The sequence below is a fragment of the Citrus clementina genome, unplaced genomic scaffold (assembly GCF_000493195.1).
Source record: "Citrus clementina cultivar Clemenules unplaced genomic scaffold, Citrus_clementina_v1.0 scaffold_2, whole genome shotgun sequence".
Classification (NCBI taxonomy): domain Eukaryota; kingdom Viridiplantae; phylum Streptophyta; class Magnoliopsida; order Sapindales; family Rutaceae; genus Citrus; species Citrus x clementina.
The window spans coordinates 33,974,711-33,997,983 of record NW_006262688.1 but is presented as its reverse complement, the minus strand read 5'-3'; the positions used below and the strand labels follow the sequence as shown (position 1 = coordinate 33,997,983).

Below are 23,273 nucleotides of genomic sequence, written 5' to 3'. Positions count from 1 at the left end.
GCAAAATAGACTTGTTATAATAAATTGATGCATTAACAGGGTGAGATGCTCGGGAATTTCTGGCGATAAGAATGTGAAGTTTGCATACCCGTCCAATATACGTAGAACAGTAAAGCCACCGCTACCACTTGGCTATTGGGGAAATGGATGCATACCACTGTATGCCCAGCTGAGTGCCAAAGAACTTGTGGAGCAACCCCTTTGGAAAACCGCTGAGCTGATTAAGAAGAGCAAAAGCAATACCAATGACGAGTACGTGCGCTCGTTTATTGACTTTCAGGAGCTTTATTACGAAGACGGCATTACAGCTGGAAGGGAAGTGAGCGCATTCACGGATTGGAGGCACGTTGGCCACTCGAGCGTCGACTTTGGTTGGGGAGGTCCGGTGATCATGTTCCCTCTTTCCAAGAATCTTGTTGGGAGCAAGGAGCCCTGCTATTTCTTGCCGCCGCGAAAGAAAGATGGATTCACGCTCCAAGTGAATTTGCGGGCATCTGCCCTGCCTGCTTTCAGGGAAGAGATGGTCAAGTTTGGTAACAAAGTTTATCAAGTCTCGGCATAGACAGTTACGTTGGTTAATTAATCATTATCCCCTTCTTCTTCTTCTTCTTGTATTGTGCGATTGCCTTACCAGTAAGCCGTCTTCACTTGTAATAATATTACTAGCCAGAATTTGGATCCTCTTGGTCTAGTTCTTAATAATCCTCTTACGAAGTTGTCTTGACTGGTTATAATAAAATTCTTTACAGTAGTTTCAATTTTCGCGATTTCCTCCAATTCTGTGCCTCTGTAGTCTGTAATCCAAACTAATTTGTGCTTTTTAACTTTATTTAATTAGACGATTAAAATCTAATCTCAATCAACTCAACTCCTAAAGCAAACAATTCAGTGGTTCGTGGGCACCTCTTCATTTGATTCATTATCCTATAGTGATAGGATATTTAAATTGTACCATCACAATGCATATAATTGATTTAAAAAATTTAGATAGACTTCGATTTTAAATATATGTAGATAGACAATTTTTATTAATAAAGGCTTAGACAAATGGATTTGAAAAAGTAAAAGAGGCAAAAAAAGAAAAAAAGAGAAAAAGCTATTGACTACAATTTATTATTAATAAATTAAAATGGAGAAAATTACAAAATTATCAATTGAGAGCTTAATTCAAATTATAAACTAAAAAACTGTTTATATTATTATTCTATCAAAAAAAAAAAAACTGTGTAGATTATAAGAAAAATATTGAAAGCAAATATAAGTGTTATAGCAAGACATAAATAACATGAAATAAAATTTCAAGAACCTGAGGGGGCTAGATCATTTAGCACTTGCTATTACAGAGGGAATTGCACAATGCATCAAGATTCAAGATCATTTTCTATTCACTCAATTGGGGTGTACTAGGTCTGACTCATTTGGATGTGTAACAAATTTATTCTATTTTATTTGAAATAAAATCTAATTAATTAATCTCTCTCTCTCTCTCTCTCTCTCTCTATAAATAATAATAATAATAATAATAATAAATAAATAAATAAAATGGGACAAAAAGCAAAAGCAACGGACTATGGTAGGAGTAATATACAAGATGCGATATGAGTGAAATCTATCCTCTTATCCGCAGACCAACACACCAATAAGAAACCATGTCAATCTGTGATGGTCAACAAAACCAGTGAACACAAACTCTCTCACCCTAGTAACAGTAACACCTACATTTGCGCACGGGCATGGCGTCCGTGTTAGGAACTCGTTCTTCCTCTGCAATCTTGGCTTCTCGCCCTCTCTCTTTTCCAGCATCAAACTCAAAGTCTGCCATCTCCTCTCTCTCCTTAAACCCCGGTACATTTTTTGCGTTACTTTTACCACATTTCAGGCTAACCCACTTCATCTTTGCTGCAATTTCTTATTTTTATGTAGTTTATGAAGGCAATTGATGTGTGTCTTTTATTTATATTTTCCTAATTTTGTGGATGTACTAAAGTATCTGGTTAACGCCCGCTTGCATATCCTTAGTGTGGTGCTATTATTTATGTATTGGTGTTGGGTCCTTTTTCTGTTCCTCATCTAGATGTATATAAGTTTGCTTTTCGTCTTGTCTTTGTAGGGCAGAATTATGGAAGGAGGTTTTATGGGGGGATTGGGATTGAAGAAAAGATGGGGCGGGCTCTGTTTGCAGTTACCAATGTTGCCACTGAGGTTAACTCTGTTGAGCAGGTATGTTTTGGTTTTTTTTAGTGTGTCCACTCATTTTGTCTTCAGACCAAAATTTCATTGCTCTGATCATATGGTTCATTTAATTGGTCACTAAAAATTTATGGTGTCATGAAGAATTTTGCAGTTTTGAAGGCACTTTTTGTGTTCTTTGAAAGCTTAATGTGATGAATGAGTTTCGAAACTAAAACATGAAAGAAAGAAGAAATTGATATATGTAATTTATTCTATGAAGAGAGAATTTGGTTTTATAGGGTTTGAGAAGTTTATGATATTTTCAGGCCCAGAAGAGATCCAAGGAAAGCCAGAGGCCGGTGTATCCATTTACTGCAATAGTGGGACAGGAAGAGATGAAATTGTGCCTTTTGTTAAATGTGATTGATCCCAAAATTGGTGGTGTTATGATTATGGGTGATAGAGGAACGGGGAAATCCACCACTGTTAGGTCCTTGGTAGATTTACTCCCCGTAATCAAGGTAGTTGTCGGTGACCCATATAACTCAGATCCAGAAGATCCAGAGGCCATGGGTATTGAAGTCAGAGAGTCTGTCGTGAAAGGGGAGGAGCTCTCCATTACATTCAGTAAAATCAACATGGTTGATTTGCCATTGGGTGCTACAGAAGACAGGGTCTGTGGGACGATTGACATTGAGAAAGCTCTAACGGAGGGTGTCAAAGCATTTGAGCCTGGCCTTCTTGCTAAAGCTAACAGAGGAATTCTTTATGTTGATGAAGTTAATCTTCTGGATGACCATTTAGTGGATGTTCTTTTGGATTCTGCTGCCTCGGGATGGAACACAGTAGAGAGAGAGGGCATTTCAATTTCACATCCTGCAAGGTTTATTCTGATTGGTTCAGGTAATCCTGAGGAAGGAGAGCTAAGGCCTCAGCTGCTTGATCGGTTTGGAATGCATGCCCAAGTGGGGACTGTAAGGGATGCAGAACTCAGAGTAAAGATTGTGGAGGAGAGAGCTCGATTTGACAAAAATCCAAAGGAATTCCGTGATTCTTACAAGGCAGAGCAAGCGAAGCTCCAGCAACAAATTGCCTCAGCCAGGAGTTCTCTCCCTGCTGTCCAGATTGACCATGATTTGAAGGTGAAAATCTCCAAAGTTTGTGCGGAGCTGAATGTTGATGGATTGAGAGGAGACATAGTGAGTAACAGGGCTGCAAAAGCTCTTGCAGCTCTTAAGGGAAGAGATAAAGTCAGTGCTGAGGATATTGCTACTGTCATTCCTAACTGTTTGAGACACCGTCTTCGGAAAGATCCATTGGAGTCAATTGACTCTGGTTTACTAGTCATCGAGAAATTTTATGAGGTTTTTAGCTGAGGGAGGTATTGAACGTTCCTTTTCTTCTGTAATTTTGTCACTCAAGACTGCTTACTTGCTGATATTTTTGTCTATTTTCTTCTACTACTTTGTTTGATCATTATGTGAGATTTAAAAAGTACTGATGGAATTTTCATGTAAAATGAAGTAGATGTAAACTGAAATTACAGTCTTTGATACTCAGGGAGTTGTTAGTAAACTGACGGGAAGGTTTTTATGCATGTTGAATTGTGGATACTTACAGAGTCAAATAATGAGCATTAGTCCATTAAAACTTGTTGAAATTCTTTTGACAGATACTTGTGCTATTTCTTCGCATCACGTCCGTATCCCTCAAAAAGCTCCAGTCAAGCTTTCTGTTGAGGCGGCTTTTGCTGTCAATTCAAAAATGAGTTTTCGCCAATAACGTGTTTGACTAGCCAAAGCATACTGTAAAGTGTAAAATCCCTCCTAGATTCACCTTAAGGTTACGATTGAATGATGGATAAAAGATGAGATTAGACTAATTAGGAGGATAAAAAACTTAGTCCAATTCAGGGTCGTGCTTGGCTGTCTTGATTAATAAATTAGTTTAAATTTTAGTCTAATATTTATAGGATTATTATTTATTTTAACTAGTATGTAATCTATTAAAAATAAAAAATTATTCAATTATTTAATTATAATAATATTGAAATTTAAGTATAAAATTTAACAAATTGTAATATGATTTAAAAAATAATATATTATTTAAATAGTTATTTTAATTTTATTAAATTAAATTAAACACTATTTTATCCGATACTATACCAAATAAAAGACAATACTATATTCTAATATAATTCAATTTAATCCAAAGAATTAATCTAATCCATTCCGATCATCCTAATAGAGCCTAAGGGTTTAAGTTGCTCTTTATCAGATTAAACATGGTTTGACCAATGACAAATTTGTCTTAAGATGCAGATTACATGTTTGACAAAATGACCGACTTGCTGCTTTTTATGCACCAACAATCTACAAATATCGCCATGCAGGGGGCTTTACGTCGTCAGGATTTAGTTTCAGCAGAGAAACAACATCTATACTGAAGAAGCTTGAAAAGATATGTATTTTAATCTTCAGTAATATGATTAGGAATAATGCATTCATCAATTGATTACTCAAGGAAGAACAATGTGATGCAAAACCCATTTAGAAAATGCTGTAGCTTTTACGTGTTATTGTGATTTGCAAGCGACTCCAGACCGCTCCAGAATTTAGGTCTCCTCTCTTGAAAAGCAGGAGGGCATTGGTATACAACTGATGCAACGTTTATCAAGATTCCAGCTGTTAAAGCCCATATCACATATTTGTCGCCCTCTGCTTCATAGTCAAAGAAATGGAGTAAATACTTATAGCCCATCCATTCTCTCTCTTCTGCTCTCCTGTTCTCATCCTATGTCCACAGTCATAAAAAACGATTATGATTTATGTTAAAAAATATCAAGACTCCAGCAAGAAATGAAAACTGGAGTATATAATGTGTACAACCTTTAGAAACATTTCCAATGGCGCATCAAATATTGCATCTACTTCAGCTGTATTTGGAGCTGGAATGAAGGAGTTTCTGTCAGGAAGAATTCCAATCACTGGAACTACTATTATTCCATTCTGCACATAAAAAAACCAACTCTCCATCAAAACTGAACTTACTTAAATTTTCAAAAGTAGTTTTCACCCAACAAACTCGAACACTTGAAAAAAATGATCTCATTTTGGGATTGAATTAAAATTATTTCTTGATTTAATGTTTTATCGGAGTAAATACACTCACATAATAGGTCATTTATAAATGAGAAATAATAAATAAGTAAATTTTAACCATACATAAATAAAGATACATACGTGATAATTTAAAATGTAAATATGATCGTATCATAAAAAGATACTTTTCCACATTTATAACTAGAGCTGGCAAAATTTGACACGATCTGATTACCCGACACGAACACGACACCAATAAATGGGTATGGGTCGTCGAATTTAACACGATTATTAAATGGATCGGGTCCGGGTCAACACGATTTTTTTCCGTATCGGGTTAGGGTTAAAATTCTTGACCCATTTACCCGATCAATGACCCGATTATATTTTCTATTTTAAAATAATTTACAGATTCTTGTCATCAAAACTCAAATATTAGGATGATTTTTTTTATTTTTTAAAATGATGAATATAGACACAATATTTTATTTATAAAATTTTAAAGACATTTAGAGCTTTAATAGTGTAAATGTATAAAATATTGGTAGACATGTATATTTTATAATATTGATATATAATATTATTTACATATATATAATTAAAACCTCAATAGTGTGTGTAATATTTTAGTAGATATGTATATTTTATAATATTGATAAATTATGTATGTATGTATAGATGTATGTATGTATGTGCATACATATGTATGACAAAATATAAATATTTGATGTAACTTTTGTTTAATATATAGATATTAAGCGGGTTATTGGGTAACCCGATTATTTTTTCGTGTCGGGTTTAGGTCTCAATATTTTGACACGATTATTAAATGGGTCGGGTTTGGGTCGGCCTAAATTTGACACGACACGAAACTGACACGACACGAACACGATCCGATGACCCGTTTTGCCAGCTCTATTTATAACATTACCGATGAATCAAACACTCATGTATACTTTTTGTATCTTATTAGGATGATAGGATCATTATGTTATTCAAATACAATTAAAAGTAGTGACTTTTGGACAGTTGTCCAACTATTACAGCATATTTAACTTTGGAAGTAAGAACCAATGGTATGAAATCATGAAACTTGGAAAAGTTTTTACATTACTCATCGACAATTAGTTGTCCATATTTAACAGCATCGGGCGGCTTTAAGTTCAATTCAATGAACTACAGAAATATGGAGCTGAAGTTATCAGAATTAGGGAAAAAGAATACCTCTTAAATCTTAAAAAAGAGTACATACATACCTTGGTAAAAATTGGGTCAAGAATGGTAACAACATTGACCAGAGAAGGGTCCAAGCCAATCTCCTCCTTCGCCTCCCTCAAAGCAGTCCCCGCATCATCAGCATCGTTTTCCTCCCTTTTCCCACCTGGCAATGCAACTTCCCCTGAAAACCCATTTGTTAAAACTTATATCCAACTTCGATCTGTTATATTAATAAGGTAAATGTTTTTTTATTAATTACCCGAGTGAGAAGAAAGATTGGAGGATCGCTTAGTGAGAAATACACGTAGATCCCCATCATTTCCTTCAAAAAGACAAACAAGAACTGCTGCTCTCTTCTTGGTTGAAGATACTGCAACAGAATATGAGTCTTGAGAATCCAGAGCTTCTCTTTCAGTTACAGGGTTCTGGTGTCTCTCATTGTAGAGACGAAGCCGCTGGACTAGTGTTTCAAGTCTTTCAGATCGATCTCCGGAGTTGTTGGAATCCATGGCAATGAGCTTTGTTTTGTTATTATTTTATTTTTTTGTAGCCCCAGCCTCTTTACAAACAAACTCGACGCGTAAGTCCTCTTTGACAGCGTCTATTAAATATAAATTTTAAATAAAAAATTTGTTAAAATGATTAAGATATTATAAAATTTTTGTTATATGTTAAATCATCTTAATTTTTAAAATATTATTTATTAAATATTTTAATATTATAATTTTTAAGTTACAATTGCCAAATTTTAATACCAAATATTCAACCTAGATCAATTTATAAATTGGTTGAGAGAAATGATCTATCCTTATTATCAAAGTTAAATCGGCTTTTCTAGCTCTGTGCTTAATATTAGATCTATCTATTCTGGCATTAAAATTAAAAAAAAAAAGGGTAAAACATACAGTTCTTGTATGAAGCAGCTTAAATGCTAAGGAACTGCGATGCTATAGTGTTATGGTGGTTGGTGGTTGTAGTCATCAACAATTCCTTAATGGTGTCAGACGAGGACCAAACAAGCTCATCATACCCATAATCAGATCCTGCATCAGTAACTTAACAAATGAGTTTTGCCGTTATCTCCTCCTTTGCCTCTCTCAGTGCAGTCTCCTAGTCATCCTTATGACCTTATCATCCTCCTCTGCCTTTCTGCCTGCCAATGAATTGCGACCAGAGACATCCGCTTACTCCAGTAACCAATCATTGACGCCTCAATTCCAAGATCTACGTCGTTCAATATATCTCCTATTGGTTGCCAAATGACAAAAAGAAACAGATGAAATTAAAGTCTAATGCTATCTTATGACACCCCCAAGTTATTACAGAAATCTTAGTGTCCGATGGAATAAGCCATTTTATAACTATTCATACTTTAACTCAATGAGGGTCAAAATATTGCTTAACAAAACAAAATATTCAAAATTTCCTTCTTTTTCAACAGAACCTTCATTCATCGAGCGCATGGAAGTAAAATGAATATGGAAACTACCGGTTCCACATGTTTAAGTTAATTGAAATTATACCCTTTCTCCACACACCCCCCACCCCCAAAAAAAAAAAAAAATTATTGTGCACCTATATAAAATAATCGGAAGCAATATGGGAACCGGCAGGGGCAGCGTATTTTGAGGGAGAGAGAAGAGAAAGTCTAAGAGAGGGCGCAAATAGGGTATGTATGGTTCTGTTGAGGAACATATTTGCAGTCTGCACAGATTTCACAAGTTCCTTTCCTTAAGAAGGGTTGCTTCACGCTAAATGTGGTGGATTTATAATTTATTGCAGAAGTTTATTAGGAAAAATACGACTTAGAAAAATTTATTTTGAATCCTTCTACGACATAAAAGTATCTCTGTTTACATCTTTAGGAAACTTGAACTTAGGGTTCCCCTCCTCAAAAGCTGGTGGCTTTTGGTACACCACTGATGCGGCCCTAACTAAAATGGCAGCAGTAATACCCCATATCAGATACTTCTTGTTCTTTTGTTCATAATTGAAGTAGTGCAGTAGATACTTCTCTCCCATCCATTCTTTCTCCTCAACTCTTCTATTTTCATCCTGAAACAAACATTTCAAACATAATTCTTAAAAAAAACAATCATAACATGAAAAGAAAATAACAAAGACTAGACAATGTGCGAAGAAAACCTTAAGAAACATTTCCAAGGGAGCATCAAATACTTCTTCCACTTCTCCAGGATTTGGGGTAGGCTTAAATGCTTTCCTATTGTGAAGTATGCCTATTACAGGTACTACTCTGAGTAGGTACTGCACAGAGAAGTAATGAATGCTGATCACTGATCAAATTTTACAGAAATCACATAACTCATCTGAACCCATTTCGCCATATACCTCTTATTAACCAATAGAAAAGAAACAAAATAAGAGAGCATACACGAAAAATCCTTCAATACCTTAGACAAGAATGGTTCAATAACAGTTACAACATCCACAAGTGAAGGATCCAACCCAATTTCCTCTTTAGCCTCCCTTGTCGCAGTTTCCCCATCATCCTCATCACCCTCCTCTGCCTTCCCACCTGGCAATGAAACTTCTCCTGTAACCAAGAATCCAATCACTTAAACGACCAATAAATAACCAATATTTCCATAGTTCCTTCCACAATCAACATCATGATCTATTAAGTTTCCGTTTGTTCATGGAAAGAAAAAGGAACGAGCAAAAGAATTTAAAGTCTCAAATTTACCCCATAACTAATGCAATTAATAAGTCCACTCAAATAAGCCTTTTAGCACCACCAACTCAAACTGCAATGAAGCTACCACGCTTTTATCATGAAAATAATACAAAGATTTAAAATGTTCTGCTTTACAAAGGAACCTCAACAAAAGGATATTGCTCAAGTGAGTCAAGTTTGCCACTACCTCCCTAGAAATCCATAGAAAAAGAGTGAGGATTTAGTTCACTTTTTCTTCCATTCCCAAATTTAAAGCAAACCTCGAGAAGACTATAATTATGATATCCACGATTCCAGGTCAATATAAAATTCAATTGTTCCTACAATAGCAATCAAAGTAACTGATTGATTCAAAAGTCCAAAACTTAACTTTCTTCTTCTTTTGCGTTCCATAAATTTTCCACAAAACATATATAAATCACACACAGCAAAAAATAAAGAAATGATAAACTGAGTATGATATTTCTACAACCTTCATCATTTTCATTTCATAATCAACAAGGACGAAATATCAATTTTTAACAAATTAAACATCTTCTTTATCCAAAACAATACTAACCCGAGTGAGTAGACAACCTTGAAGCCCTCTTTGTGAGTATAACCCTCAGTTCACCGTTATCTCCTTCAAAGAGACATACCAAAACCGCAGCTTTCTTGGGTCTAAACGTTTTTGCGTACCTAACTCTTGGAGAAGCAGATTCTTGAAACCCCACTAGGGAAGTCACCTTGCCTGAAGTTTCCCGGATTTTTTGCTCCATTTGATCATAAGTAGAAGGTGGTCCCTTGTAATCGCGTAAATGTTGGGCTATCACAATCAGTCTCTGTATGTTGGATTTGGACGACGACTCCATTGGATTTGACTTTGCTAAATTGCCTTGGTAGTTTGAAGAAGACTCACTTTGATGAATAACGGACAATGATTAAGCACATACAGACATATGGTGGAAGTTTGAAGAAGACTCACTTTGATGAATAATGGACAATTATTAAGCACATACAAACGTATGGTCAACAACAGTTCTGATCTTTACAGTTGATAGTTTTCAATAGAGTTAAATGCTCTAGCAACTTGCAAACAATAAGCAAGTCCTGTTGGTCAAAATCCTACGCTTTCGGTCTGAAAAATGGACAAATAATATCTTTGGGAAATTCACACAATCAGCCATAATTTCTCTTTCTCATATTGGATGGAATTGGGCTTGGGCCCTCTAAAGAAAGATCACTTGCTGGACCACCGGTAATGGTACAAATTTCAAACTAATCGTTCAATTTGGCATGGTGATTCATGCCATTTTCCATCCATCTAATTAGGGGAAACAATTGAATAATTGTTTGCTTGGAATTGCTGCTTCTTTTGTTGAAGACACTGCACAGAGACAATTATTATTTACTTATTAAAAAATTTATAATACAATAAAATCAGTTGTCTATCCTGAATGGGCAAACAAATGGATTTTAGTTTCAATATCTCCAGGGTAGTGTCTTTTTCTTGGAGCAGACAGTTTCTCTTAGTCATTTTCTTAGAGATTAACAAAACACATACGTGTAGATCAAACTGAAACAAGACGAAACAAGGATGTGAATAACAAGAAGAGAGGTTGATGAACATTTATCAATAATTAGAGAGAAATAATCACTTTAATAGCAAAGGAAAGCAACTTCAGCTTCTCACAGTTTTCTAGCTCTTAGCCAAAACCCATTTACTCCTCTCTAACGTTTCCAACCAGAAAAGAAAATCAAATGTGAACAAGTTTCAACTCTCACAGAAGCAACCGAAATGTGTTTGTCTCGGTGGTGTTAAGACTGTTAGCTTCAAATTTGATGACTGATGAGGGGAATCTTTACGTTATGGATAAACTCATCTACAGTATTTGATGAGGAAACATGCAGATCTTTGTGCCGAGATCCAGATCCTGCACAAAAAACCTGGTAAATGAGAGTGGCATAAAATTGAAAGTTTCAAATCATTTTAACAACAAACCTGAGTAAAGCTAAAGGCAACAGCTCCCACAAGTTTGTTATTTTGTTCTATCTCTCTGCTTAATTCTCGGCACTTGATGCCAATTGCCTTCTTGAATCTGATCATATTTTGGCCTCCTCTGTTTAGGGACATCAAAGCATGACATATGCATTGCAGTTACTACTTATAACACATACAACAAAATATCACAAACCCATTTCATTCAATAAATCTGGGTCATGGTGGATTTATTGCAGATATTTATTTGGAGTACAAGCCAACAATGTTTCTACAAATTCTTTCAAGGGACTATAGTATCTTTGTTTATAACAGTCGGAAACTTGAACTTTGGGTTTTGCTCTATAAATGCAGGTGGCTTCTGGTAGACCACTGATGCAGCTCTAATCAGAATGCCGGCAGTTAAACCCCAAATCAAGTACTTCTTGTTTTCATATTCATAGTCAAAGAAGTGAAGCAGAAATTTCTCTCCCATCCATTCTCTCTCCTCATCTCTCCGGTTTTCATCCTGACCAAATATTTTCAACACTTTCTTAAAATAAAATAATTATACTAACACTTAAGTGTTAGTACTTGTAGTAATTATCAGAATAAAAAGTTTAGATAACGCCAGAGAAGAAAAACCTTGATAAACATTTCCAAGGGAGCATCAAACACTTCTTCCACTTCAGCAGGATTGGGAGTAGGCGTGAATGCCTTTTTATTGCTAAGTATGCCTATAACAGGAACTACTCTAAGGAGGTGCTGCACAGAAAGGAAGTGACTGCTAAACCCAAAAAGTAAAGCTGAAAGATAAAACTATTAAATTGTATCTTTCATCAATGAGATGCTTTTCCTTTTTTTAATCCCTTTATGATGGAATGAAATCCAAAGACTAAAGCATGTATAAACATATGTGTGCAAATAAGTCCCTGAAAAGAGTGAGTTGGTCAAAAACCAGAAGTTGCAACATAAATGAGGATGCAAGTTCATTCTACCCCAAAACAGGAGTACGCTCGGATCAATATGGCTAAACAGAACCAAGCAGATCCTCATAAGACATTAAATGTGTAAATCAAGATTAAGAGATGGACAAGTTATTAATCTATGAACAGGTGTATGCATATGAAAGACCTAATGGTTCATGCATAAAAGAATGCAAGTAGGAAATGCAAACAATTTTGCACTTCGAAACGAGGAATGTCAGATAAAGTTTGCTTGCCAGTCATATTAACATCGACAATCAACTCTCATAGTTCAAGGTAATGTACAAAGTTTAAGAAACACCCCCATCTTTCCAGAATTGTCCTATTTTTTTCATCCTTGTAATTTATGACCCCAAACCCCCATCAACATTCCCAGTCATACAGGAGTTCTCACATGGCTCCTCAATTACCAATCCAATTCCTTGTAATCCAGGCAGCAGAATACAGTAACCCATCATACCCCAGTCCCCCTGGGCAACCAAACCTTGGTAGTTGAAAAATTGACTATTTAAGCAGAAACTTATTAGAGGATTTATCAAAAGTTTATTGTCTACTTAAAACCATATACATTCAGCTTCTCCATGATAAGGTTATATAAGAAGAGCAACTTAAGGTTTTTGACAAATCATATGATTCACATCACCTTCAATTGTATCACAAAATTCCCCTGATTCACACCCAGCCAAATCACATATATTTCAAATCAATTAACAGCATCAGCATATCTTGAGATTTTCCTTCTACTTTTAATTGTAACACAAAATTATGAAAACAAAATAGGAGCATAGAAGAAACATCCTTCCATACCTTTGACAAGAATGGTTCAAGAACAGTGACAACTTCCACAAGCGAAGGATCCAACCCAATTTCCTCCTTAGCCTCCCTTGTTGCAGTATCCCCATCATCCCTGTCACCCTCTTCTGCCTTCCCACCAGGCAATGAAATTTCTCCTGCAACCAAATACATCCATTCAGGCCAGTGGCCAATCACCAAAAATTCCATTCCAAAATCGTCGTCCTGCACTCAATCTCCAATTAGTTACCAGAAAGTGAAGGGAAAAAAAGAAATTAAAATTTCAAATATTATCTGATAACTAATGCTCTAGTTAAACAAGTATTTCACAACCGAAAACTATTACACTTTCATCAAAACTTCAAAAGTCTCATTTTCACATTCTTTTGCATATATTCCCCTCAGTTTTTTTTTTTTTAAAAAATTTCACAATTTCGAATCTCAGTAATACTCGACTTGATTCTGTGGAAGCAATCAAAGCAACTGATTCAAAACCTTATCTTTCTCTTCCTTCGAAACCCAGAATTTTCTCAAGAACTAAATAAAACTCCTCCATTCAATAAACAACTCCCCAATCAAGCTAATATTTTCATCGTTTAATAAGAACACCATAACAAAGAAAAAAAAATCAACAAAATTTTCACCAAACAAAAGGGTGTGGCTGTAAAAATTACAGACCAGAGTGAGTAGACATTCTAGAAGACCTCTTAGTGAGAATGACCCTCAAATCACCAGCATCTCCTTCAAAGAGACAGATCAAAACAGCAGCTTTCTTGGGTCTAAACCTTTCAGGGTCCTTAACAATTGGAGTGACAGATTCTTGAAACCCCACTTGAGAAACCACCTTGCCTGCAGTTTCTTGAATTTGTTGTTCCTCCATTTCATCAAAAGGAGGTGGCGGCTTGTAGAGACGCAACTGTTGGGCTAAGGCAACCAGTCTTTGTGTCTTGGAAGAGGCTACTGTTGACGATGAGTCCATGATTTTGCTAAACGGGAGTTTTCTTAGGAAAGAGATCATCAGCGCATCATTTGCATTTGGCCATTTGCATTTGCATTATCAATTGCAATTGTATTGAAATGAAGAGCTTGAAGCTTTCCTTTTGATGAGCTGTTAAACTAACTAAGCACAAGTGTGACAAAATATTGTTAGGGGGATACAAAATTTGTAGGGTATTGTTAAATACGTTATATTCATTTTTTTTATACTAATTTTTTAAAATATTAATTAATTTACCTATAAAAATTTAACAAAAAATTAATTTTAAAAGTAAAATAAAAATAAATGTAAATTTTTTGTTATTATTTTATTTTTGGGTTAATTTGATAAATTAATTTTTTAATATAAATGATTATTAACAATATTGTTGTAATAGTATGAAAATTACCAATTCTTTCATACTAATAATGGTTGATTAATTTGTTAATAAAAAATTATTGGTTAATTTGTTAATGAACTTTTTTTATAGATAAATAAATTAAAGTCTTTAAAATTGAAGTAAGGGTATTATTGTTAAAAAAAAGAAAAATAAGGGCGTGAGTGTCATACATTTAATATTAAAGATGTTTGAAAATATTTTTTAAAATATAAGAACTAAACAAATATTTAACTTAAAATATATGAACTAAAAGAGTATTTTTTTTTTAAATATTTACATGGCAAATAAGACGTCATTAATTAATAACAGTTATAGATGTGTCATTAATCAATGATCATCATGTATTTTAGAATAACCGATTGTTTTTATAATACCATTAATGAGATATTTTTACAATATCAATAAATAAGTAATAATAAAAATGAAAAATCATTAAGCACCCAACCTCCATATCCCAACTTTATATCATTAATTTTTTTTTTTCAATTAATGCAGCCTAGATGAGAAGAGTGTTTCTTGTTTCACCCTCCCAATAAAATGCTAGTACAGAACAATAACTCCATGACTGTTGCTCGTCGTTTCTTTCTTCATTCATAATATAGGGAGCTCAAATCTCCCATAATCGGCATTTGACGCGTAATTGTTCAAGCCAAACAGATTACTTCAATCTGCGAGTGGCATTGTCGGTGCATCTAATCTTGTACGGTGTTCATAATGGGATAACATGACCGTTAACAACCACAACAAGAATCATGAACTCGTAAGTGATACCCATTAGAGATATTAGATTTAGTTGGCTGACAATTATGAACATTACCATGTCACATATGCTGTGGATATTGTCCGTTTTGTTTTAGCAGCTGTCTGTGAGTATGCGTCTTTAATGGGATTTGCAGCATTTGAGATTAGGTTGGTGTGGAAATTGACAGGCGAAGGAAGAGTGTGTTTGGTAAGCTAAAACTTGACAACATTAGAAACAGCTCTGGACCAACGTGGCAAATTCATCTATATTATAGTCCCGTGTTTGATGATTTCATAGTAGTTGTAGCCGCAGATTAAAAGCCACGGCACCCAATCTCAAAAATGCCCAAAATTTTGTTTAATTTGACCCAATGAAAGTTTTATTTAAGAGGCACCCCGCACCCTTCAGCTGTTTACAGCAGCAAGTGATGATTCTTGATTGCCATTTGCCCTAGCGTGCAACAAGAGCACGAGTCATGACATGAGGACAGAATCAACATTACGTGCCATTGATTAGCAGCGCAAATTGCTAAGTGGTAAGAAATCTGGAAGAGAGAAACCGTACGGGTTTTGGTCTTGTATTTAACAGTCTAGAAAGTCATCTGACTCAACCCGACAGAAAGACTCCATATATTTACATTAGTATAAATAATTTTTCTGTCATAATATACAGTACAGGGAAAAAAAAGTAAAAATGAACAGGTCAATCCCCAACTCCTGACCAGTTCGATTACATTGCCGTTTGTTCTACATGCCAGAAACAAATTGATTTCACACCATTCCATGTACACAATCAATAAAAGATCATATGAATTTGAAATGAAAAATAGACTTGCCCTCTGTAACACTAACACAAATGAATGGAAACCAACCATATGCTATTAAGTCTCAAAAATGGCCAGGTACTAAGAAGCCAGTTGCTCTTTCTTACTGCTTTCTTCTTTGGCTTTGGTGTTCCCTTCACTGGAAGATGGTTTTTCAGCATCTAGAAATGATAACCTTCGAGCCTTTGAAGTTCCCTTCCCATTAGATATCGAGGGTTTAACTGAAACTGAAGATTTTGGTGTTGGTGAATTTGAGTCTTTGCCAGACTTCCCTGCTTGCGTGCGCTGCACCTTCTTTTGGCTAATGGACGGAGAAGGAACACGGATTTCCCAGGGTCGAGCGGCAATCCAGCGTTCCTTCCAGCTCCAACCCCAATCAGCTTTGCCAAGTTCATATTTACCAAGGGGATTAGGGTTGGCCCTCCACTGCAAATCATGTCTGGTCATTGTTAATTTGATTCATTCATACTGATGCAGCACAGAGGGTATATGTCAGAGCTTGAAATACCTGATGCGAAAAGGCATAAGCCATAGCCCGCTCTCGCTTGACTGCTGCTTTTTCTCTCTGATTTATCCTTGAGAGAATTTCCTCCATTGTTTCAGGGCCTCCACTCCAGTCAATCTGCCCATCCTTTCAACAGTTACTCGGGGACGTGGGGGAGAGATAGAGAGAAAGCAAGAATTTTGACATGTTTCAAATAGGCCTTTTATCTAATATGAATAATCAATGGACATCAACTAGACGACCAGAGACATCAAAAAGGATGTTTTCAAGCTTATGGTTTCAGATAATATTATAAACAATGTGAAATCTGCAATTTCGTGCAGTAACAGGAAAACAGATCATAATAGCACTTATACCTCTGTCAAGAGTGCAAGGAATTACAAAAGGGAGTAAAAGCATAACAACGTCAGAGTCGAATTTTCCTGGAGGAAAAAGAAACCTCCGGAACATATGAAAATATGTGATGCTAGTCATCGCCCATCGGAAAGACTTAAAATTGTGCTTGTGGCTTTAATTGAGGAGAAAAATGCAAATTTGAAATTTGGAGCTTTCTTTACCTAATGGTGAGGTTGTTATGATGACCTAGCAGGATGGACAGTTAGTAGTTCTGTTGGTCATAGGTCTCAGACAAAAGTGAAATTGCAATGTATGTTTGGAACAAAATATTCAGAAACTTTTAACTAACTTCAGGGAATATTTGTAGGATTTCAAAATATAAATGACAAAAGTGAATTTTAACCTAAATTGGAAGGATTTCACACATTGCCCAAGAAAGTCATTTTGCTGGTATAGAATGCACTTTAACCCTGACAATTCTCACAAATGGTAAGTCCAAGTACTAACCTCTAGTGAATTAAGCTTTGCGTCAAGTTTTAATTGATTCTCTAATTTCTTCTGTCTAAGTCGGCCTTCTTTTACCATACACAGTCTGCGAGCTCTAATCTCAGCCTGTAGTTTGCTCCAAGTATGAAGATAGCTTAACGTTGTTGTAGCTTGCTTTTGAACAGAATGACGTTGGCTTACTCCCTGTAGTCGTATGGTCCCTTTTAGACGACGAAAAGTTTTTCTAGCCTGCAAGAACAATAAAGAGATCAATTATGTATATCAATAAATTTGTATAAGCATATGACTTATATTAATAAGAGGTGTGAAAAGCAGTTAGGAGATCTAAAGCATCGATTATATCTTTAATGCACCACAGAAACTTTAAGTAGTAGAGATCCTCCACCATGACATCCATAAATTCCAATACCTCGATGAATTGCTCTTCTCATAGACAAAATACTACTCATCAAAGTACTACTCATAAATTCCTAGAAGTAATTGAGGAAATCCGTAGGGATTGAGCATTGAAAATATTCATGAGACCAACTTCCCAACTCACAGAACACTGGAGTAACCTGGCCAATTACTGATCCTAACTAGTTGGGATTAAGGCTTTGTGGAGCAAAGTGAAGCTGTTAGGCGATACAAAGTTGACATTATCAAGAAAGGTTCAATCAGTGAAGGGTAATGAAGAAAATTCTTCATATATGATTGCAACTAACAACTAAAGTTGCAGCAAAGAAGCCCAAAATATCTCTCTGCCCTTGTATGACAAAGAAATGTCCAAGGAGTTTGTGCAGTGCAAACAGCTTCACATATGAGCACAGTCCATCTTTTTGGGCACAGGAGTATCATAAGGTATGAGCTTCAGAATGTCAAAAAACAACAACAAATATGTACTTTTTCATACTATCCCCTCAATTTATAAGAAATGCCCATTCCTTACACTCTAGAACAAAAATTCAGACTAATTAGGAACAAAAATCCCCACTTTAAAAAATCCCTGATAACATTAAAAGGCTTTCCATCTTTAAATTAATCGGATGGAGTCACTGGCTGATCACTTATTGCTTTATGATCTCATGATGACTAACAATGAAATGTTGCAAAACGGATAGGAAAAATCACATGTAAAGGATCATAACATGACAACAATATATGAATTTCATGTATTTAGCATGAATAACTTATAAAACAAGGTACCTTGTAGGCACGAAATGCAGTTTGTATGCGTATTGCAGCTACATCCTCAACTGGCATGCCAAGAGTGCTACCAATAGCAAAAATACTAGACTCTTTGCCCAAAGGTTTTTTCCACTTGAATCCTTTGGATTTTGCAGAAGCTGAAGATCCCTGTCAAATAATGATTTATTAATTATAATCCTAAACTCGCAACAATATCACTAAAAAGTAAAGATAGGGGCGCACGCACGCATTTTATAAAAGAACATCTTTAAATGGTCAACGATAATTTCCAAAAATTAGCTTGAAAAATAAACTTAGACAGTCGCCATTTTAAAAAGGAAATTTCGCAGCTCATTTTATAACTTGTTCAAGCAAGGTGAAAGCATTGAGAGGGTTACATACCTTCACTTGTTTTGAACTGCCAACCTTCACTTTCTTTTGGCAAACAAATGTCTTAAACCAATCTCCACCCATTCTCTCAATGTTCAACGTCCTTATTCTTCAATTCAACATAACCCTGTAAGCAACTTCTATTTTAAGAACCAGAATCGGCATTGAGCCAGCATACAAAATATTGACTTTAGAGTATCCTAAGTCAGAAAGTCAGTCAGATCATATTCTTTTTTTGTTTTTTTGGCCTGCTATTTCTCAGCAACCAAAGGGATGGTCGTCACTCGTGAATAAATTGAACCATCCACCACGCATGACTAGAAAACTAAAGGGAACAAAATCCTATCACCCAGTACGCTTATGAAACATTTCAGCAGGCAGCAGCTGTGTACGGAGAAGCAAGTTAATACAACCAGTTTCAGACAAAACTAAACATGGAGTCAAAGTTATTCAATTACTATTAGCGTCAACATCTCTTCAATATCTCCGAAGCAATAAATGGGCATATAAAGATGAAAGTTTTAAATCTAAATAAAAAGCAACACAGAACCAAAACCAGATAACAGAACATCAATTATACAGCAAAAGGTTAAGGATTTCATACCAAGAAAAAGGCAGCAAAAGGTCTGGTTCTGTGCATACTCTTCTTAGAACATGGGGTACTCAAATATTTTGGACCAAAATATATATAAAAAAAGAAAGAAAGAAAGAAAAATGAAAAATATGGGTGGGAGGGAGGGGATAGTTAGTTTCTTGTAAGGTTGCAGTAAAGAAGAAGCAAAAGACCGGTCCTTTTTCTTATTTTAATTACATTTTGAGACGGCGAGAAAATTATAAAAGGTAGTTGAGAAATGTATGAGTCAGTGACTCAGTCAGTTTTATGGCCCAGTTGCCAGCCTCAATTTTTTTTTCAAACAAGAGATGCAACTCAAAGTCTGATTTTTCTCACACCAATCAGTGACCCGCCCAACAACTGAGTTTGTGTTATGTGTTTCGCCGTGTGTGTTGGTCTGGTCTCCCTCTTTGTTTTGAATATTTCAACAAAAGATGCTTATTTTGACAGCACAACAAACTAGTTTTGATTAAGATAGGTTGCTTATCTGAATCTGTAATAATGTTTCTCATGTGCTTCTTTTTTCTTTTTTCTTTTTTCTTCCTTGTTTTTAATTAAAAATGGAAAATAGTTTCTCAACGGTGATAGCATTATTAGTGTATATAAAACATGGAACAAAAAGAGATTTCAGTTGTTCAATTTTTCTCATTTCATGGCTGATTATTGGGGAGTTGGGGGATGGTGTGGGTGCTTCATGGGTTTACTTTTGTAAATTACAATCCGCTTTAATGATTTTGTGGGCCGTTGATTAGTTTGGATTTGATTTGGTACAGAGGACTCGAAAGATGGAAAATAATTGGAGTGCTAAATCCTTATATCACATCTTCGGCTCTTTTGAATTAAAAAAAAAAAAAGATAAATAAATAAATAAATTGGCAGAAGGTGATGGGCTTGGTAGTAAATGGGTTACGGCTGTTAATGGTTGAATAGCTGATTTGATAAAAACCGTTGAAATTGAGAGATGATTCGGTGGCTCGATCCAGACGTTAAAAAGATAGAAGTCGATTGTTCTAATGTCAGAACGGAAATTTGTCAAAATTTGGTCCCGGCGGGGCTCGAACCCGCGACCTTCGGCTCATAAGACCAACGCTCTAACCAACTGAGCTACGGGACCTGTCAGCAAAGCTTCCCACGCTATCTTATTTAACATATATTTAGTACCTTTATTTATACCAATTTCTCGAATTAAAATAAATTATTGGCTTGACTTTTGAGCTCTCAAACTTGGCCCTCCGTCAATTCAGTCATTATCGGTGGTGATAATCAATTGCATATAAAAATATATATATGAATAATGATGTGTGCACCGAAAAGGAGTATAAAAATTAGTACAAAAATTAATTTGCCTTGTAGTGAAATTTTTTTAAAATGACGGTGTATTATTTTCAGTGTTAATTCTTATGCAGCTATTACTACTGAAAAAATCTTATATATAAAAACTTGATTAAACCTATTCAATATATTCCAAAATTACATCATTTTCAATAACTAGCTACTAGGCTCAAAAAGGAAAAGAAAAAAAAATAAACCTAGTTATTAATTAGTTTAAAAGTTTGTATTATAATTATCAACCACAATGACCTACTTAATAATCAACCACGAAATGCAAAGCGTAGTTAATGAAAAATACCACAATCTTGTAGTCCCACTTAATAATCAACCTTGGAATTGTTTTTATAATAAAGGATCATTCTTCTCTTATTTTTGTTCTGGTTGAAACTACTTTGCTGATATTAATATTTTTCCTCGATTATATATGCATGCAATTATCAAGTTGCAGGTAATATCATGATCATCAACTCCCCACCCAAACATAAGATCATCTTATTTCTTAATAATGACAAGGGACAGCTGCCCCAATAATAGTAACTCTTTAGAAATTGAGAAGTAATGAGTCTTCCATTATCGCCGATATAGTATAACCAATTGATCATTCAAATTTCCTTAATCACACACTTTTTTTTTTTTTTGGGTTTAATTTCAACATCAGTGTCGTGATCATGACTGATTGACTTGACTCCCTAACTCATTTAATGGCAAATTACATAGCATTATATGATGCCAATATCGTAAGAAATTGCAGATTAAGCCTATATTATCATCTACGAGACTCCGCCACCGTGAATACGGGGACATTTTATGTATCAAAACCCAAATCCCATAACCCATTGTAATTTGCATAATCTAGGAACCAAAAACCTACCACTAAAATGTTAAAAAAAAAAAAGAAAAAAAATTGAAATCCAACAAAATGCTTGCGATGATCATAAACAAGTGATGACTGTTATTAGATAACATAATCAGATTACTTAGACTTTGTTTGGTATAACTTTTCAAGTAGAGCTTTTGGTAACAGAGTTTTTACCTAAAAAAATTTAGTTGTTTGGTTATCAATAAGAGCTTTTATTACAAATTTATGAAATTACTTGAATAGGTAAATTTTTTAAAATTACGTTATGAAAAAAATAAAATAAGATAATCAAATAAATAGAGAATATTTTAGATATTTGAACATTTTAAAAAAAAACTTTTAAACCTCTACTCTCAAAAACTCAAAATTTGAATTTTTACTAGTAGAGGTAAAATAGCTTATTTAAGATTTAAAAACTTTACTAGAAAAACAACCAAACAACAACAAAAATTATGATAGAGCTTATGTGATTAAATAAACACTTATAACCATTAGATAAATTATATCAAATAAGCATTTAATTATTTAGTGTGTGCAAAGATTTATATTATAATCTATGATGGTGCGAGAACATAAAAGATTAATAAACTATAGAGAAACAACGTTTTTGATAATCAAAACTAGAGTTTTAAGTTCTTTTTATACTAATTTTAAATATTGTAAATTTATCAAAATAATTAAACTTGAAATATTATTTTGTAATAAGATTCTCCTAATGTAAATATAAAAAAACAAATGACACCTAAAATCCGAAATTAAAAAAAAAGAGATAAAAATCCTGAAGACAATAAGAAAAATAGCAAAATAACTTAAAACTGCAAAACAATCAAGAAAGAAATGGAATTTTCAAGCTTGATCTCAAAGCTTTGTCTCATCACAAGCCTTGAAATAGTATATAATATACCCAAAACAAATAATTGTAACATAAGCTATAATCCCTGAAAGGTACCTTCCTCATCCTATCCAACCATCTCACATCAATCGATCTAATACTTTTGATATGATTATATTAAAAACCAATGAAATTCTACAAGTATTTTAAAAATCATAACCAATGTCGTATTATTAATTAGATTCAAAGCCTGGAATTCTCATTGTGTTTAAGTGATGATGGATACTAAAATACAAAAAATATTTTTTTTAATACATTAGAGACGATATTTTTTTGTCAGTTAGTGACATTTTTCTTTGTTAAAATGAGGATATTATTAATAGAATAATTATAAATGTGCGTGTATCCTCTTACTCGGCAAATATATCTCACGACACAAACACATTACAACTTTGTTCTTTTATTTTTTATTTTTTTGTTTGCTTCAATTTTCTTTGTCCGAAGAAGACGTTACATGTAATTTTCGCTCAAGTTATGAAGAATTAACTAAAGCTGGATGTTTCCATGAAATTGCACCAGAAAATGATGCCCATCTGACAAGTCAAGTATGCTTGTACGACTTTTGTGCAGCAATCATAATATTCTCTTCATATATGTAGAATATTTGGTGGTCATTGCTAGCTGCATGAAGTAATTTTTCAAACGAAAAGAGAAGAAAAGAAAAGACTTCAAGCAGTTTGTCAAGGCCATGCATTCACATGCAATGACTCTGGCTTTGAAAAATTACCCAGCAATATTTTGAACGAATCTTGAATTAGCTAATTGTGGCATGTATTTCCTTCTTGGCACATGTTTTAGGCTAACTGATTA

At 34.6% G+C, this 23,273-nt stretch overlaps 6 protein-coding genes and 1 non-coding gene across 8 annotated transcripts in view; 2 read left to right on the top strand and 5 right to left on the bottom strand.

Annotated features, from left to right (window-relative positions):
* The window catches only part of LOC18053349 (spermidine coumaroyl-CoA acyltransferase), a 1,738-nt gene extending 981 nt beyond the window's left edge, over positions 1-757 (top strand). Inside the window, exon 2 of the mRNA XM_006449406.2 lies at positions 36-757. Coding sequence (XP_006449469.2) covers positions 36-562 — 527 coding nt within the window. The 3' untranslated portion in view covers positions 563-757. The remainder of the gene's footprint in view (positions 1-35) is intronic.
* Positions 758-1,583: 826 nt separating this feature from the next.
* Positions 1,584-3,769, top strand: LOC18053347 (magnesium-chelatase subunit ChlI, chloroplastic). The gene is made up of 3 exons (XM_006449404.2): positions 1,584-1,845; positions 2,111-2,220; positions 2,499-3,769. The coding sequence occupies exons 1-3, from the start codon at positions 1,734-1,736 to the stop codon at positions 3,546-3,548; spliced, it is 1,272 nt and encodes a 423-aa protein (XP_006449467.1). The 5' UTR covers positions 1,584-1,733; the 3' UTR covers positions 3,549-3,769.
* A 661-nt stretch (positions 3,770-4,430) lies between these two features.
* LOC18053346 (nudix hydrolase 15, mitochondrial) lies at positions 4,431-7,081 on the bottom strand. The gene is made up of 4 exons (XM_006449401.2): positions 6,751-7,081; positions 6,530-6,672; positions 5,061-5,180; positions 4,431-4,965 (listed from the first exon to the last, which is right to left on the bottom strand). Exons 1-4 carry the CDS (start codon positions 6,998-7,000, stop codon positions 4,741-4,743), a joined length of 738 nt encoding a protein of 245 aa, XP_006449464.1. The 5' UTR covers positions 7,001-7,081; the 3' UTR covers positions 4,431-4,740.
* A 1,136-nt stretch (positions 7,082-8,217) lies between these two features.
* LOC18053345 (nudix hydrolase 15, mitochondrial) lies at positions 8,218-10,295 on the bottom strand. Its single transcript, XM_006449400.2, has 4 exons — positions 9,746-10,295; positions 8,903-9,045; positions 8,637-8,756; positions 8,218-8,546 (listed from the first exon to the last, which is right to left on the bottom strand). The coding sequence occupies exons 1-4, from the start codon at positions 10,035-10,037 to the stop codon at positions 8,322-8,324; spliced, it is 780 nt and encodes a 259-aa protein (XP_006449463.1). The 5' UTR covers positions 10,038-10,295; the 3' UTR covers positions 8,218-8,321.
* Positions 10,296-11,363: 1,068 nt separating this feature from the next.
* On the bottom strand, positions 11,364-14,067 carry LOC18053344 (nudix hydrolase 15, mitochondrial). The gene is made up of 4 exons (XM_006449398.2): positions 13,600-14,067; positions 12,937-13,079; positions 11,789-11,908; positions 11,364-11,672 (listed from the first exon to the last, which is right to left on the bottom strand). The coding sequence occupies exons 1-4, from the start codon at positions 13,937-13,939 to the stop codon at positions 11,448-11,450; spliced, it is 828 nt and encodes a 275-aa protein (XP_006449461.1). The 5' UTR covers positions 13,940-14,067; the 3' UTR covers positions 11,364-11,447.
* A 1,583-nt stretch (positions 14,068-15,650) lies between these two features.
* On the bottom strand, positions 15,651-19,787 carry LOC18053343 (protein IQ-DOMAIN 1). Of its 2 annotated transcripts, none has more exons than XM_024191890.1 (6): positions 19,372-19,787; positions 18,780-19,151; positions 18,396-18,545; positions 17,211-17,438; positions 16,371-16,484; positions 15,651-16,288 (listed from the first exon to the last, which is right to left on the bottom strand). In XM_024191890.1, exons 2-6 carry the CDS (start codon positions 18,849-18,851, stop codon positions 15,944-15,946), a joined length of 909 nt encoding a protein of 302 aa, XP_024047658.1. In that variant the 5' UTR covers positions 18,852-19,151; positions 19,372-19,787; the 3' UTR covers positions 15,651-15,943. The 2 variants fall into 2 exon arrangements, with proteins under 2 accessions (XP_024047658.1, XP_006449460.1); XM_006449397.2 differs by having other exon boundaries at positions 18,780-18,894.
* Positions 19,788-20,420: 633 nt separating this feature from the next.
* Positions 20,421-20,494, bottom strand: TRNAI-UAU. The gene has a single exon. It is a non-coding gene; the product is annotated as a tRNA-Ile (tRNA).
* Between the last annotated feature and the right edge of the window lie 2,779 nt (positions 20,495-23,273).

What these genes read in the sequence shown, in the direction of transcription:
- LOC18053344 (XM_006449398.2), bottom strand. Translation starts at nt 13,939, where the DNA reads ATGATCTCTTTCCTAAGAAAACTCCCGTTTAGCAAAATCATGGACTCA. An exon ending in TAGAATGTCTACTCACTCTG is followed by an intron (nt 13,080 to 13,599) that starts GTCTGTAATTTT and finishes ATTTGGTTGCAG; the next exon opens with GAGAAATTTCATTGCCTGGT. An exon ending in TTGAACCATTCTTGTCAAAG is followed by an intron (nt 11,909 to 12,936) that starts GTATGGAAGGAT and finishes CTTTCTGTGCAG; the next exon opens with CACCTCCTTAGAGTAGTTCC.
- LOC18053347 (XM_006449404.2), top strand. Translation starts at nt 1,734, where the DNA reads ATGGCGTCCGTGTTAGGAACTCGTTCTTCCTCTGCAATCTTGGCTTCT. An exon ending in CTCTCTCTCCTTAAACCCCG is followed by an intron (nt 1,846 to 2,110) that starts GTACATTTTTTG and finishes TTGTCTTTGTAG; the next exon opens with GGCAGAATTATGGAAGGAGG. An exon ending in AGGTTAACTCTGTTGAGCAG is followed by an intron (nt 2,221 to 2,498) that starts GTATGTTTTGGT and finishes TGATATTTTCAG; the next exon opens with GCCCAGAAGAGATCCAAGGA.
- LOC18053343 (XM_024191890.1), bottom strand. Translation starts at nt 18,851, where the DNA reads ATGGGTGGAGATTGGTTTAAGACATTTGTTTGCCAAAAGAAAGTGAAG. An exon ending in CTGCATTTCGTGCCTACAAG is followed by an intron (nt 17,439 to 18,395) that starts GTACCTTGTTTT and finishes TTGTTCTTGCAG; the next exon opens with GCTAGAAAAACTTTTCGTCG. An exon ending in CAAAGCTTAATTCACTAGAG is followed by an intron (nt 16,485 to 17,210) that starts GTTAGTACTTGG and finishes AAGGATGGGCAG; the next exon opens with ATTGACTGGAGTGGAGGCCC.
- LOC18053346 (XM_006449401.2), bottom strand. Translation starts at nt 7,000, where the DNA reads ATGGATTCCAACAACTCCGGAGATCGATCTGAAAGACTTGAAACACTA. An exon ending in CAATCTTTCTTCTCACTCGG is followed by an intron (nt 6,673 to 6,750) that starts GTAATTAATAAA and finishes ATGGGTTTTCAG; the next exon opens with GGGAAGTTGCATTGCCAGGT. An exon ending in CATTGGAAATGTTTCTAAAG is followed by an intron (nt 4,966 to 5,060) that starts GTTGTACACATT and finishes CTGTGGACATAG; the next exon opens with GATGAGAACAGGAGAGCAGA.
- LOC18053345 (XM_006449400.2), bottom strand. Translation starts at nt 10,037, where the DNA reads ATGGAGTCGTCGTCCAAATCCAACATACAGAGACTGATTGTGATAGCC. An exon ending in TTGAACCATTCTTGTCTAAG is followed by an intron (nt 8,757 to 8,902) that starts GTATTGAAGGAT and finishes TTCTCTGTGCAG; the next exon opens with TACCTACTCAGAGTAGTACC. An exon ending in CCTTGGAAATGTTTCTTAAG is followed by an intron (nt 8,547 to 8,636) that starts GTTTTCTTCGCA and finishes TGTTTGTTTCAG; the next exon opens with GATGAAAATAGAAGAGTTGA.